Here is a 14957-nt window from a genome sequence, read left to right on the forward strand (position 1 = left end):
TGACGAGTCCTGACGAATCCTTACGAATCCTGAAAATCCTGGCGAACACGAATCCTGACAAATCCTTATGAATCCTGACGAACACGAATCCTGACAAACACGAATCCTGACGAACACGAATCCTGACAAACACGAATCCTGACAAATCCTTATGAATCCTGACGAACACGAATCCTGACAAACACGAATCCTGACAAATCCTTATGAATCCTGACGAACACGAATACTAATGAACCTTGACGAGTCCTGACGAATCCTTACGAATCCTTATGAGTCCTGACGAACATGAGTCCTGACGAACCCTTACGAATCCTGAAATCCTGACAAACACGAATCCTGACGATCCCTTACGAATCCTGAAAATCCTGGCGAACACGAATCCTGACAAACACGAATCCTGACAAACACGAATCCTGACAAACACGAATCCTGACGATCCCTTACGAATCCTGAAAATCCTGGCGAACACGAATCCTGACAAATCCTTATGAATCCTGACGAACACGAATCCTAATGAACCTGGACGAGTCCTGACGAATCCTTACGAATCCTTATGAGTCCTGACGAACATGAGTCCTGACGAACCCTTACGAATCCTGACATCCTGACAAACACGAATCTTGACGAGTCCTGACGAATCCTTATGAATCCTGACGAACACGAATCCTAATGAACCTTGACGAGTCCTGACGAATCCTTATGAATCCTTATGAGTCCTGACGAACACGAATCCTGACGATCCCTTACGAATCCTGACGAACCCTTATGAATCCTTATGAGTCCTGACGAACACGAATCCTGATGAACCTTGACGAGTCCTAACGAATCCTTACGAATCCTGAAAATCCTGATGAACATGAATCCTAACGAACCATGACGAGTCCTGACCAATCTTGAAGAATCCTTATGAACCCTTACGAACCCTTATGAGTCCTGGCGAACCTGGCGAAGGTGAGCGTAATGGCCCAGGAGTGTCCGAGTGTTCGGCTGCTCCAGCAGTGCTCCAGCCAAACGCCAGCTTCATGCTGTTCATGCTGAAGCTCCAGTTGAGCTTCATGTGATCCATTGATTCTCAGGTGTTGCTTCACACATATTGCCTAATTATTTATGCTTTTCAAAATGCCTGGAAAGAAAAATAACATGATTAAAATATATTGTGTTAGTATTGTATATTTCCTATACACTCTATTATTCATGGTTGTAATGGAGCGTCCAACAGTGTTTCGTTTATATTGTGATCATGACCTTTGTGTCCAACAATAAACCTTTAAAGCAGTTTTTAATGTTTCATTTTTCCATAAAATGTGATTAAGATGATTATCTGTGTGTGTGATGCATAAACAAAATATTCAATTTGGATATTAAAATATGATTTGATCAAAAAGAAGCCAATGTCTGTTCAAGAAAATAAAACCGATTGTATATTGCTTTATTTGCTTAGGATTGTTTGGTTTTCTTTTGCACAGTTGCTGAATGATGAAACACGAAATCTATATTTTGGAAATAAATTATTCTTATTAAATCACGTTTGTGCTCCGACATCATTCATCTGTAGAGAGCAATATCCATAATAATCTACATCTGTAAGAAGTGAGTGATGATATTCAGCCAGCGCGCGCGCGCGCGCGTCAGTGACGTCAGTGTGTGTGTGTGAGTGTGTATAAAGTCTGCGAACTGATGGAGGATCTCCAGAAAGCAGCAGCTCGAGACACTTCAGTGGTTTGCTTCCATCAGACCGCGCTAATGTACTCGATGATGATGTTCCGCGCGCTTTCGTCCGTTGTGCTGGTGTGTGTGTGCGGTGTGTGTGTGTGTGTGAGCGCGGAGAGGCAGGAGTTACCGAGAGACTTCGGAGTGAAGCTGTGCGGGCGCGAGTTCATCAGAGCCGTGATCTTCACCTGCGGGGGCTCGCGCTGGAGGAGAGACAGTACGTGCTTCATCTTCATCATCATCATCTTCACCCTTCATCATCATCATCCTCTTCATCATCAACTTCATCATCTTCACCTGCGAGGGCTCGCGCTGGAGGAGAGACAGTACGTGCTTCATCTTCATCATCATCATCTTCACCCTTCATCATCATCATCCTCTTCATCATCAACTTCATCATCATCATCTTCACCTGCGGGGGCTCGCGCTGGAGGAGAGACAGTACGTGCTTCATCTTCATCATCATCATCTTCACCCTTCATCATCATCATCCTCTTCATCATCAACTTCATCATCATCATCTTCACCTGCGGGGGCTCGCGCTGGAGGAGAGACAGTACGTGCTTCATCTTCATCATCATCATCTTCACCCTTCATCATCATCATCCTCTTCATCATCAACTTCATCATCTTCACCTGCGGGGGCTCGCGCTGGAGGAGAGACAGTACGTGCTTCATCTTCATCATCATCATCTTCACCCTTCATCATCATCATCATCATCCTCTTCATCATCTTCACCTGCGGGGGCTCGCGCTGGAGGAGAGACAGTACGTGCTTCATCTTCATCATCATCATCTTCATCATCTTCACCCTTCATCATCATCATCCTCTTCATCATCTTCACCTGCGGGGGCTCGCGCTGGAGGAGAGACAGTACGTGCTTCATCTTCATCATCATCATCTTCACCCTTCATCATCATCATCCTCTTCATCATCAACTTCATCATCTTCACCTGCGGGGGCTCGCGCTGGAGGAGAGACAGTACGTGCTTCATCTTCATCATCATCATCATCATCTTCATCATCTTCACCCTTCATCATCATCATCCTCTTCATCATCTTCACCTGCGGGGGCTCGCGCTGGATGAGAGACAGTACGTGGTTCATCATCATCATCTTCACCCTTTCTCATCATCATCATCATCCTCTTCATCATCAACTTCTTCATCATCATCTTTACCTGCGGGGGCTCGCGCTGGAGGAGAGACAGTACGTGCTTCATCTTCATCATCTTCACCCTTTATCATCATCATCCTCTTCATCATCAACTTCTTCATCATCATCTTTACCTGCGGGGGCTCGCGCTGGATGAGAGACAGTACGTGCTTCATCTTCATCATCTTCACCCTTCATCATCATCATCCTCTTCATCATCAACTTCATCATCATCATCTTCACCTGCGGGGGCTCGCGCTGGATGAGAGACAGTACGTGGTTCATCATCATCATCTTCACCCTTCATCATCATCATCATCATCATCCTCTTCATCATCAACTTCATCATCATCATCTTCACCTGCGGGGGCTCGCGCTGGAGGAGAGACAGTACGTGCTTCATCATCATCATCTTCACCCTTCATCATCATCATCATCATCCTCTTCATCATCAACTTCATCATCATCATCTTCACCTGCGGGGGCTCGCGCTGGAGGAGAGACAGTACGTGGTTCATCATCATCATCTTCACCCTTCATCATCATCATCATCATCCTCTTCATCATCAACTTCATCATCATCATCTTCACCTGCGGGGGCTCGCGCTGGATGAGAGACAGTACGTGGTTCATCATCATCATCTTCACCCTTCATCATCATCATCATCATCCTCTTCATCATCAACTTCATCATCATCATCTTCACCTGCGGGGGCTCGCGCTGGATGAGAGACAGTACGTGCTTCATCATCATCATCTTCACCCTTCATCATCATCATCATCATCCTCTTCATCATCAACTTCATCATCATCATCTTCACCTGCGGGGGCTCGCGCTGGAGGAGAGACAGTACGTGCTTCATCATCATCATCTTCACCCTTCATCATCATCATCATCATCATCTTCACCTGCGGGGGCTCGCGCTGGATGAGAGACAGTACGTGCTTCATCATCATCATCTTCACCCTTCATCATCATCATCATCATCATCCTCTTCATCATCAACTTCATCATCATCATCTTCACCTGCGGGGGCTCGCGCTGGATGAGAGACAGTACGTGCTTCATCATCATCATCTTCACCCTTCATCATCATCATCCTCTTCATCATCAACTTCTTCATCATCATCTTCACCTGCGAGGGCTCGCGCTGGAGGAGAGACAGTACGTGCTTCATCATCATCATCTTCACCTGCGAGGGCCCGCGCTGGAGGAGAGACAGTACATGCTTCATCTTCATCATCTTCTTCATCTTCATCATCATCTGATATGTGTGTCGCAGGTCCCTGGTCCGTGGATGGAGGTGTGCCGTTTCTCTGGTCTCTCCGGCTGGACACGATGACCTCTGACATGATGACCTCTGACACGATGACCTCTGACCGCAGGAAGAGGAACTTCTCGCTGGGACTGGCGGGAATGTGCTGTAATCAGGGCTGCACAAAAAACGACATCGGCCGCCTGTGCTGAGAATCATCGATGAAGATGACGATGATGAAGGACGTGCACTGAACTGTCAGATCCAGTGCTTTCAGTTGTATTTATTTCCTTTGACCACAACAATAAAAGTCCACGTCTTGATTGCGTCTGTCATGTTTTGACTGCCAGTGACTCGCTCGTACACAAGAATCTCCAAACGCCAGCTGAGTTTACTCTGCGGCACCGCGGTAAAACCTCCTCACAGTTACGATATTATCAGAATAAACTATTCCTCTTCTGATTGAAAGTGACTGTTTCATTATTGAATGTTTATCTGTGTTTATTGTGCTTGAATATTAAAGGTATAGATATATATTTACAAGAACATCGATCTTTCAAAGGTCCCAGAGATTGAATGTCAAAATTAAACCGGAATCAGTCGTTCCTCCGTTCTGTGTTCGGACGGACCACACACTGAAACGCCTCAGGAGCAAGAACACATGTGGGCGGGGCTTGATTGTGTCCGTGGGGAATTGATTGGATAGTTGTGGTTTGCTATTGGCTGATCTCATGTGAGTGACAGGTTATAGCCCCGCCCTCATCATCAGAGAAGAGAAGAGATGCTGCAAGAGGAAGTTACTCTGATCCAAGATTAATAAATCACCCATAAATAGTTTAGGATAAACACTGAAATATTACATACAAGAATAAGAATTGTACATTTTGATTTCATGGTGACTTTTAGTAGATATTTGGTTGCAAGGAGTTTTAACTGCATTGATTGTTTTAACATGCTTTTTTTCATTTTCCATATTTGTTTCTAAAATTTTTGTAAAGGTTATTTAATCTTTATATGTTGTCGAATGTGGTTTGTGAGTGACTGAGGGGAAGATATATTTCAAAAGCAGATCTCGCGTGAGTGACGTAACTACGCTAATATTCAAATGAGAAATCAACCAACAGAGCAGATGGTGTGTGTCAGTCGATCCTGGCTGGAGCTGAATGTGTAAACCCCGATATTAACTGTGGTGTGATGTGCTGTATCGACAGGTAAGACGAGGGTTTGATGTGCTGTATCCATAGGTTAAATTGGGTCCACAACACACCCTGCCGGAGCTCAGCTCCGTCTCCTTCAGCACCAAATATATAAATTTTGTTGAGTGTATATAATGAAAGTTATGAAATAATTGGCTAATATTAACTCGACTTTGGTGCTGCAATGATTCGCCCATCGCAACGATAACTGACCTTCTCGTCTGAGCTGAGCACTCACCCGCTCGTCAATGTCAAAATGTTTGAGTCCAATCAAAGCAAGTGAGATTTATGTTCACAGAAGCGCAAGCCGAGCGCGAATCCCAACGCGACGCTTCAGGCTTCAGTTAACGGGCATACCGTGCGAGATAAGATGCAGGGAATCTAAACAGCTGTTTGTCGATAGAAGTTTTAAATGATCGACAGAACTACTCAGTTTGATCAAAGACAGTGGATACTAAGCTCAATTTAACAACACAAGCACCATATTATTAAATATATTGCCATTATTATTGTAATATATTTGTAAAACGTTACCTCGAATGTGTTCGACTTTTCACTGTTTGTATCACTCCGCTTGTTCGTGTTTGCGCAACTTGCAAGCCAGAAGGCGGCGAAAAGTGACTGACTTTATGAGTGAACAATTGAACCATTGATTAAATAAACAGATTAGCTAGTCCAAAAATATTGATTAATTTAGGAAAGAAAAAGTAGCTGAAACTGATCTTTGATGCTCATACTAATTATGCCTCTGGGCCACTAGGGTAGCCAGAAAAGAGTCTCTGGGTGTGCATAAGAAAAACTGGGTGTGCCACATTTATTGTCAGATTAATGTGCAATAAACCCAGACTTTGCCTATCTCTAACTTTACAGAATAGACTGGGCTGATGTGTAAAACTATAGGCTACTCAGCGCCAAATAACCATAATACTATATAAAATATAACTCAGGGCTCGACATAAAGCCTCTTCATGTGCTTGTCCTTCGAACAAGTAAATCGGTCACTTCCAAGTAAAAAAATTACTAAAAATGCAATAATAAAGCAATATTCTCATCAGTGTTGAGTCAACTTTGACATATTTAAATCTGCATATTTATGATATTTTAACCTTTATAAAGAGCATTTTTCCTTAATCGTTTTAAATATAGCCTATGCTTCATCTTTCATTTTAAATTCTTAAATTTGATCAATAAATTAAATTAAAATAATAAGACACTGGCTGCTACCAATCAAATTAAATAATTTACAGTGAAAAATTACAATGGCATTAAATAATGTTATGAGATTGTTTTAAATGTTTTTTGAATATACAAATATGAAATATTGGAAAGAATGATACTTTTAAACACAAAACTAAACCACCAATAGGTGGCGGCAGATCGCCGTCTTACTGAGTGAGTCGTTGAGCCATTTATTCAAACGATTCTTTCAAAACGCTGAATTGTTTAAGAATGAGGCATTTGTTTAATGGGCCATTGAATCTTTGACTCAACCGATTCATTCAAAACGCTGAATCATGATTCAGTAATGCGGTTATGTGTTCTGGTGAGATGTGCTGTGGTTCTGCTGTGATCTTTGTTTGGAACTATTTTCGCTGCTCAAATACAACAAAAAACAGTCAATATTGTGTCTAAAATGTAAGTGACTTAATATTAATTTGTTTATTAAACTGTCATATCATATTAAATCAGTGGTACATTTTCAATCGTGATGGTATTGCACTTGTGGTTGTGTGATGTTGCTTAACTGTATCATATAATATGTTATAAATATAAGAACTCCACATGAATTTCTACCGCTGTGCATGTTCATTAAGTTTCTTTGTGTGGTCTGGGCTCATTTGTTTCCATTTCTCATGAGGCACGAGCCTCAACAGCGCAACAGTGTTACCGTAAGACAGTCAGAGGCTGTTTGCGGATTGGTTGGCAGTCCAAATGTCGGCAGATTTTTTTTAACGATAACAATTAAAACATTTAATTGCATCATAAAAGTGCATCTGTCCATCATAAAAGTGCATCTATCCATCATAAAAGTGCATCTGTCCATCATAAAAGTGCATCTGTCCATCATAATAGTGCATCTGTCCATCATAAAAGTGCTTCTGTCCATCATAAAAATGCATCTGTCCATCATAATAGTGCATCAGATGCACTTTTATGATGGACAGATGCACTTTTATGATGGATAGATGCACTTTTATGATGGACAGATGCACTATTATGATGGACAGATGCACTTTTATGATGGATAGATGCACTTTTATGATGGACAGATGCACTTTTATGATGGACAGATGCACTTTTATGATGGACAGATGCACTATTATGATGGACAGATGCACTTTTATGATGGATAGATGCACTTTTATGATGGACAGATGCACTTTTATGATGGATAGATGCACTTTTATGATGGACAGATGCACTATTATGATGGACAGATGCACTTTTATGATGGATAGATGCACTTTTATGATGGACAGATGCACTTTTATGATGGACAGATGCACTTTTATGATGGACAGATGCACTATTATGATGGACAGATGCACTTTTATGATGGATAGATGCACTTTTATGATGGACAGATGCACTTTTATGATGGACAGATGCACTTTTATGATGGATAGATGCACTTTTATGATGGACAGATGCACTATTATGATGGACAGATGCACTTTTATGATGGATAGATGCACTTTTATGATGGACAGATGCACTTTTATGATGGACAGATGCACTTTTATGATGGACAGATGCACTATTATGATGGACAGATGCACTTTTATGATGGATAGATGCACTTTTATGATGGACAGATGCACTTTTATGATGGATAGATGCACTTTTATGATGGACAGATGCACTATTATGATGGACAGATGCACTTTTATGATGGATAGATGCACTTTTATGATGGACAGATGCACTTTTATGATGGACAGATGCACTTTTATGATGGACAGATGCACTATTATGATGGACAGATGCACTTTTATGATGGATAGATGCACTTTTATGATGGACAGATGCACTTTTATGATGGACAGATGCACTTTTATGATGGACAGATGCACTTTTATGATAGACAGATGCACTTTTATGATGGACAGATGCACTTTTATGATGGACAGATGCACTTTTATGTTGGACAGATGCACTTTTATGATGGACAGATGCACTTTTATGATGGACAGATGCACTTTTATGATGGACAGATGCACTTTTATGATGGACAGATGCACTTTTATGATGGACAGATGCACTTTTATGATGGATAGATGCACTTTTATGATGGACAGATGCACTATTATGATGGACAGATGCACTTTTATGATGGATAGATGCACTTTTATGATGGACAGATGCACTTTTATGATGGACAGATGCACTTTTATGATGGACAGATGCACTATTATGATGGACAGATGCACTTTTATGATGGACAGATGCACTTTTATGATGGACAGATGCACTATTATGATGGACAGATGCACTTTTATGATGGATAGATGCACTTTTATGATGGACAGATGCACTTTTATGATGGATAGATGCACTTTTATGATGGACAGATGCACTATTATGATGGACAGATGCACTTTTATGATGGATAGATGCACTTTTATGATGGACAGATGCACTTTTATGATGGACAGATGCACTTTTATGATGGACAGATGCACTATTATGATGGACAGATGCACTTTTATGATGGATAGATGCACTTTTATGATGGACAGATGCACTTTTATGATGGACAGATGCACTTTTATGATGGACAGATGCACTTTTATGATGGACAGATGCACTTTTATGATGGACAGATGCACTTTTATGATGGACAGATGCACTTTTATGTTGGACAGATGCACTTTTATGATGGACAGATGCACTTTTATGATGGACAGATGCACTTTTATGATGGACAGATGCACTTTTATGATGGACAGATGCACTTTTATGATGGACAGATGCACTTTTATGATGGATAGATGCACTTTTATGATGGACAGATGCACTATTATGATGGACAGATGCACTTTTATGATGGATAGATGCACTTTTATGATGGACAGATGCACTTTTATGATGGACAGATGCACTTTTATGATGGACAGATGCACTATTATGATGGACAGATGCACTTTTATGATGGATAGATGCACTTTTATGATGGACAGATGCACTTTTATGATGGATAGATGCACTTTTATGATGGACAGATGCACTATTATGATGGACAGATGCACTTTTATGATGGATAGATGCACTTTTATGATGGACAGATGCACTTTTATGATGGACAGATGCACTTTTATGATGGACAGATGCACTATTATGATGGACAGATGCACTTTTATGATGGATAGATGCACTTTTATGATGGACAGATGCACTTTTATGATGGACAGATGCACTTTTATGATGGACAGATGCACTTTTATGATGGACAGATGCACTTTTATGATGGACAGATGCACTTTTATGATGGACAGATGCACTTTTATGTTGGACAGATGCACTTTTATGATGGACAGATGCACTTTTATGATGGACAGATGCACTTTTATGATGGACAGATGCACTTTTATGATGGACAGATGCACTTTTATGATGGACAGATGCACTTTTATGATGGACAGATGCACTTTTATGATGGACAGATGCACTTTTATGATGGACAGATGCACTTTTATGATGGACAGATGCACTTTTATGATGGACAGATGCACTTTTATGATGGACAGATGCACTTTTATGATGGATAGATGCACTTTTATGATGGACAGATGCACTTTTATGATGGATAGATGCACTTTTATGATGGACAGATGCACTTTTATGATGGACAGATGCACTTTTATGATGGACAGATGCACTTTTATGATGGACAGATGCACTTTTATGATGGACAGATGCACTTTTATGATGGACAGATGCACTTTTATGATGGACAGATGCACTTTTATGATGGACAGATGCACTTTTATGATGGACAGATGCACTTTTATGTTGGACAGATGCACTTTTATGATGGACAGATGCACTTTTATGATGGACAGATGCACTTTTATGATGGACAGATGCACTTTTATGATGGACAGATGCACTTTTATGATGGACAGATGCACTTTTATGATGACAGATGCACTTTTATGATGGACAGATGCACTTTTATGATGGATAGATGCACTTTTATGATGGACAGATGCACTTTTATGATGGACAGATGCACTTTTATGATGGACAGATGCACTTTTATGATGGACAGATGCACTTTTATGATGGACAGATGCACTTTTATGATGGATAGATGCACTTTTATGATGGACAGATGCACTTTTATGATGGACAGATGCACTTTTATGATGGACAGATGCACTTTTATGATGGACAGATGCACTTTTATGATGGACAGATGCACTTTTATGATGGACAGATGCACTTTTATGATGGACAGATGCACTTTTATGATGGACAGATGCACTTTTATGTTGGACAGATGCACTTTTATGATGGACAGATGCACTTTTATGATGGACAGATGCACTTTTATGATGGACAGATGCACTTTTATGATGGACAGATGCACTTTTATGATGGACAGATGCACTTTTATGATGGACAGATGCACTTTTATGATGGACAGATGCACTTTTATGATGGACAGATGCACTTTTATGATGACAGATGCACTTTTATGATGGACAGATGCACTTTTATGATGGACAGATGCACTTTTATGATGGACAGATGCACTTTTATGATGGACAGATGCACTTTTATGATGGACAGATGCACTTTTATGATGGACAGATGCACTTTTATGATGGACAGATGCACTTTTATGATGGACAGATGCACTTTTATGATGGACAGATGCACTTTTATGATGGACAGATGCACTTTTATGATGGACAGATGCACTTTTATGTTGGACAGATGCACTTTTATGATGGACAGATGCACTTTTATGATGGACAGATGCACTTTTATGATGGACAGATGCACTTTTATGATGGACAGATGCACTTTTATGATGGACAGATGCACTTTTATGATGGACAGATGCACTTTTATGATGGACAGATGCACTTTTATGATGGACAGATGCACTTTTATGATGGACAGATGCACTTTTATGATGGACAGATGCACTTTTATGATGACAGATGCACTTTTATGATGGACAGATGCACTTTTATGATGGATAGATGCACTTTTATGATGGACAGATGCACTTTTATGATGGACAGATGCACTTTTATGATGGACAGATGCACTTTTATGATGGACAGATGCACTTTTATGATGGACAGATGCACTTTTATGATGGATAGATGCACTTTTATGATGGACAGATGCACTTTTATGATGGACAGATGCACTTTTATGATGGACAGATGCACTTTTATGATGGACAGATGCACTTTTATGATGGACAGATGCACTTTTATGATGGACAGATGCACTTTTATGATGGATAGATGCACTTTTATGATGGACAGATGCACTTTTATGATGGACAGATGCACTTATGATGGACAGATGCACTTTTATGATGGACAGATGCACTTTTATGATGGACAGATGCACTTTTATGATGGACAGATGCACTTTTATGATGGACAGATGCACTTTTATGATGGAATGATGGACAGATGCACTTTTATGATGGACAGATGCACTTTTATGATGGACAGATGCACTTTTATGATGGACAGATGCACTTTTATGATGGACAGATGCACTTTTATGATGGACAGATGCACTTTTATGATGGACAGATGCACTTTTATACTGGACAGATGCACTTTTATGATGGACAGATGCACTTTTATGATGGACAGATGCACTTTTATGATGGACAGATGCACTTTTATGATGGACAGATGCACTTTTATGATGGACAGATGCACTTTTATGATGGACAGATGCACTTTTATGATGGACAGATGCACTTTTATGATGGACAGATGCACTTTTATGTTGGACAGATGCACTTTTATGATGGACAGATGCACTTTTATGATGGACAGATGCACTTTTATGATGGACAGATGCACTTTTATGATGGACAGATGCACTTTTATGATGGACAGATGCACTTTTATGATGGACAGATGCACTTTTATGATGGACAGATGCACTTTTATGATGGACAGATGCACTTTTATGATGGACAGATGCACTTTTATGATGGACAGATGCACTTTTATGTTGGACAGATGCACTTTTATGATGGACAGATGCACTTTTATGATGGACAGATGCACTTTTATGATGGACAGATGCACTTTTATGATGGACAGATGCACTTTTATGATGGACAGATGCACTTTTATGATGGACAGATGCACTTTTATGATGGACAGATGCACTTTTATGATGACAGATGCACTTTTATGATGGACAGATGCACTTTTATGATGGATAGATGCACTTTTATGATGGACAGATGCACTTTTATGATGGACAGATGCACTTTTATGATGGACAGATGCACTTTTATGATGGACAGATGCACTTTTATGATGGACAGATGCACTTTTATGATGGACAGATGCACTTTTATGATGGACAGATGCACTTTTATGATGGACAGATGCACTTTTATGATGGACAGATGCACTTTTATGATGGACAGATGCACTTTTATGATGGACAGATGCACTTTTATGATGGACAGATGCACTTTTATGATGGACAGATGCACTTTTATGATGGACAGATGCACTTATGATGGACAGATGCACTTTTATGATGGACAGATGCACTTTTATGATGGACAGATGCACTTTTATGATGGACAGATGCACTTTTATGATGGACAGATGCACTTTTATGATGGACAGATGCACTTTTATGATGGACAGATGCACTTTTATGATGGACAGATGCACTTTTATGATGGACAGATGCACTTTTATGTTGGACAGATGCACTTTTATGATGGACAGATGCACTTTTATGATGGACAGATGCACTTTTATGATGGACAGATGCACTTTTATGATGGACAGATGCACTTTTATGATGGACAGATGCACTTTTATGATGGACAGATGCACTTTTATGATGGACAGATGCACTTTTATGATGACAGATGCACTTTTATGATGGACAGATGCACTTTTATGATGGACAGATGCACTTTTATGATGGACAGATGCACTTTTATGATGGACAGATGCACTTTTATGATGGACAGATGCACTTTTATGATGGACAGATGCACTTTTATGATGGATAGATGCACTTTTATGATGGACAGATGCACTTTTATGATGGACAGATGCACTTTTATGATGGACAGATGCACTTTTATGATGGATAGATGCACTTTTATGATGGACAGATGCACTTTTATGATGGACAGATGCACTTATGATGGACAGATGCACTTTTATGATGGACAGATGCACTTTTATGATGGACAGATGCACTTTTATGATGGACAGATGCACTTTTATGATGGACAGATGCACTTTTATGATGGAATGATGGACAGATGCACTTTTATGATGGACAGATGCACTTTTATGATGGACAGATGCACTTTTATGATGGACAGATGCACTTTTATGATGGACAGATGCACTTTTATGATGGACAGATGCACTTTTATGATGGACAGATGCACTTTTATGTTGGACAGATGCACTTTTATGATGGACAGATGCACTTTTATGATGGACAGATGCACTTTTATGATGGACAGATGCACTTTTATGATGGACAGATGCACTTTTATGATGGACAGATGCACTTTTATGATGGACAGATGCACTTTTATGATGGACAGATGCACTTTTATGATGGACAGATGCACTTTTATGTTGGACAGATGCACTTTTATGATGGACAGATGCACTTTTATGATGGACAGATGCACTTTTATGATGGACAGATGCACTTTTATGATGGACAGATGCATTTTTATGATGGACAGATGCACTTTATGATGGATAGATGCACTTTTATGATGGACAGATGCACTTTTATGATGGACAGATTAGGGCTGGGCGATATGGAGCAAAAAATATATCTCGATATATTTTGCTATATCTCGATATTCGATATATATCTCGATATCTTTACAGGAAAATGGATGTGAATACAACTCAAAATATAGGCCTACAATCAATAGAAAATTAATTTTCCATAACAGAATGTAACCAAATGAGAAAAATTAAACACAGGGCCTGAATTTCGTCATCATTATTAATCACGTGATTCATATACAGAAACTGAATAAAGTAATCAAATGGAAAATAACACTGAGTAGTATTTTAGTCCTGAATAAATTAAATACATAGGTTATTAATCCTGATTCCTTTAACTTAAAGCTATCTTTTGTTGTATTGACAACAAAATGAATGACACACATATGGCTGCCGTCACTTTAAGAGCTAGTGCACGGATCCTGTGTTCAATATACTGGCATGCGTTTTATGCTTATTAAAGACAAAACCGACTATGTTTAGAGTATACTCACGACGACCGAAATTGACAATTTTGCGTGTTAAAGCAATATAATCCGCGAAAAATAACTTTTGTTACTGGCCAGCTGTTCTTAAGGCGGATTTTCTATGAATGTGCGCATAGAAATATTAATCTCTCAGAGAGCGCGCGAGC

The 14957-nt window shown here is 39.9% G+C and overlaps 1 protein-coding gene across 1 annotated transcript; it reads left to right on the top strand.

Moving 5' to 3' along the window:
* Positions 1-1484: 1484 nt before the first annotated feature.
* rln1 (relaxin 1) lies at positions 1485-4449 on the top strand. Its single transcript, XM_056241660.1, has 3 exons — positions 1485-1927; positions 4150-4210; positions 4241-4449. The coding sequence occupies exons 1-3, from the start codon at positions 1678-1680 to the stop codon at positions 4332-4334; spliced, it is 405 nt and encodes a 134-aa protein (XP_056097635.1). The 5' UTR covers positions 1485-1677; the 3' UTR covers positions 4335-4449.
* Positions 4450-14957: the final 10508 nt, after the last annotated feature.

Source organism: Rhinichthys klamathensis, unplaced genomic scaffold (assembly GCF_029890125.1).
Source record: "Rhinichthys klamathensis goyatoka isolate OS25496 unplaced genomic scaffold, OSU_Roscu_1.1 h1tg000659l_1, whole genome shotgun sequence".
In the NCBI taxonomy this organism is placed as follows: Eukaryota; Metazoa; Chordata; class Actinopteri; order Cypriniformes; family Leuciscidae; genus Rhinichthys; species Rhinichthys klamathensis.

Excerpts from the sequence above, each read along its gene's own strand:
- rln1 (XM_056241660.1), top strand. The coding sequence starts at position 1,678 with ATGGAGGATCTCCAGAAAGCAGCAGCTCGAGACACTTCAGTGGTTTGC. Across the intron at positions 1,928-4,149 it reads CTCGCGCTGGAGGAGAGACA|GTCCCTGGTCCGTGGATGGA; the intron begins GTACGTGCTTCA and ends TGTGTGTCGCAG. Across the intron at positions 4,211-4,240 it reads CTCCGGCTGGACACGATGAC|CTCTGACCGCAGGAAGAGGA; the intron begins CTCTGACATGAT and ends TGACACGATGAC.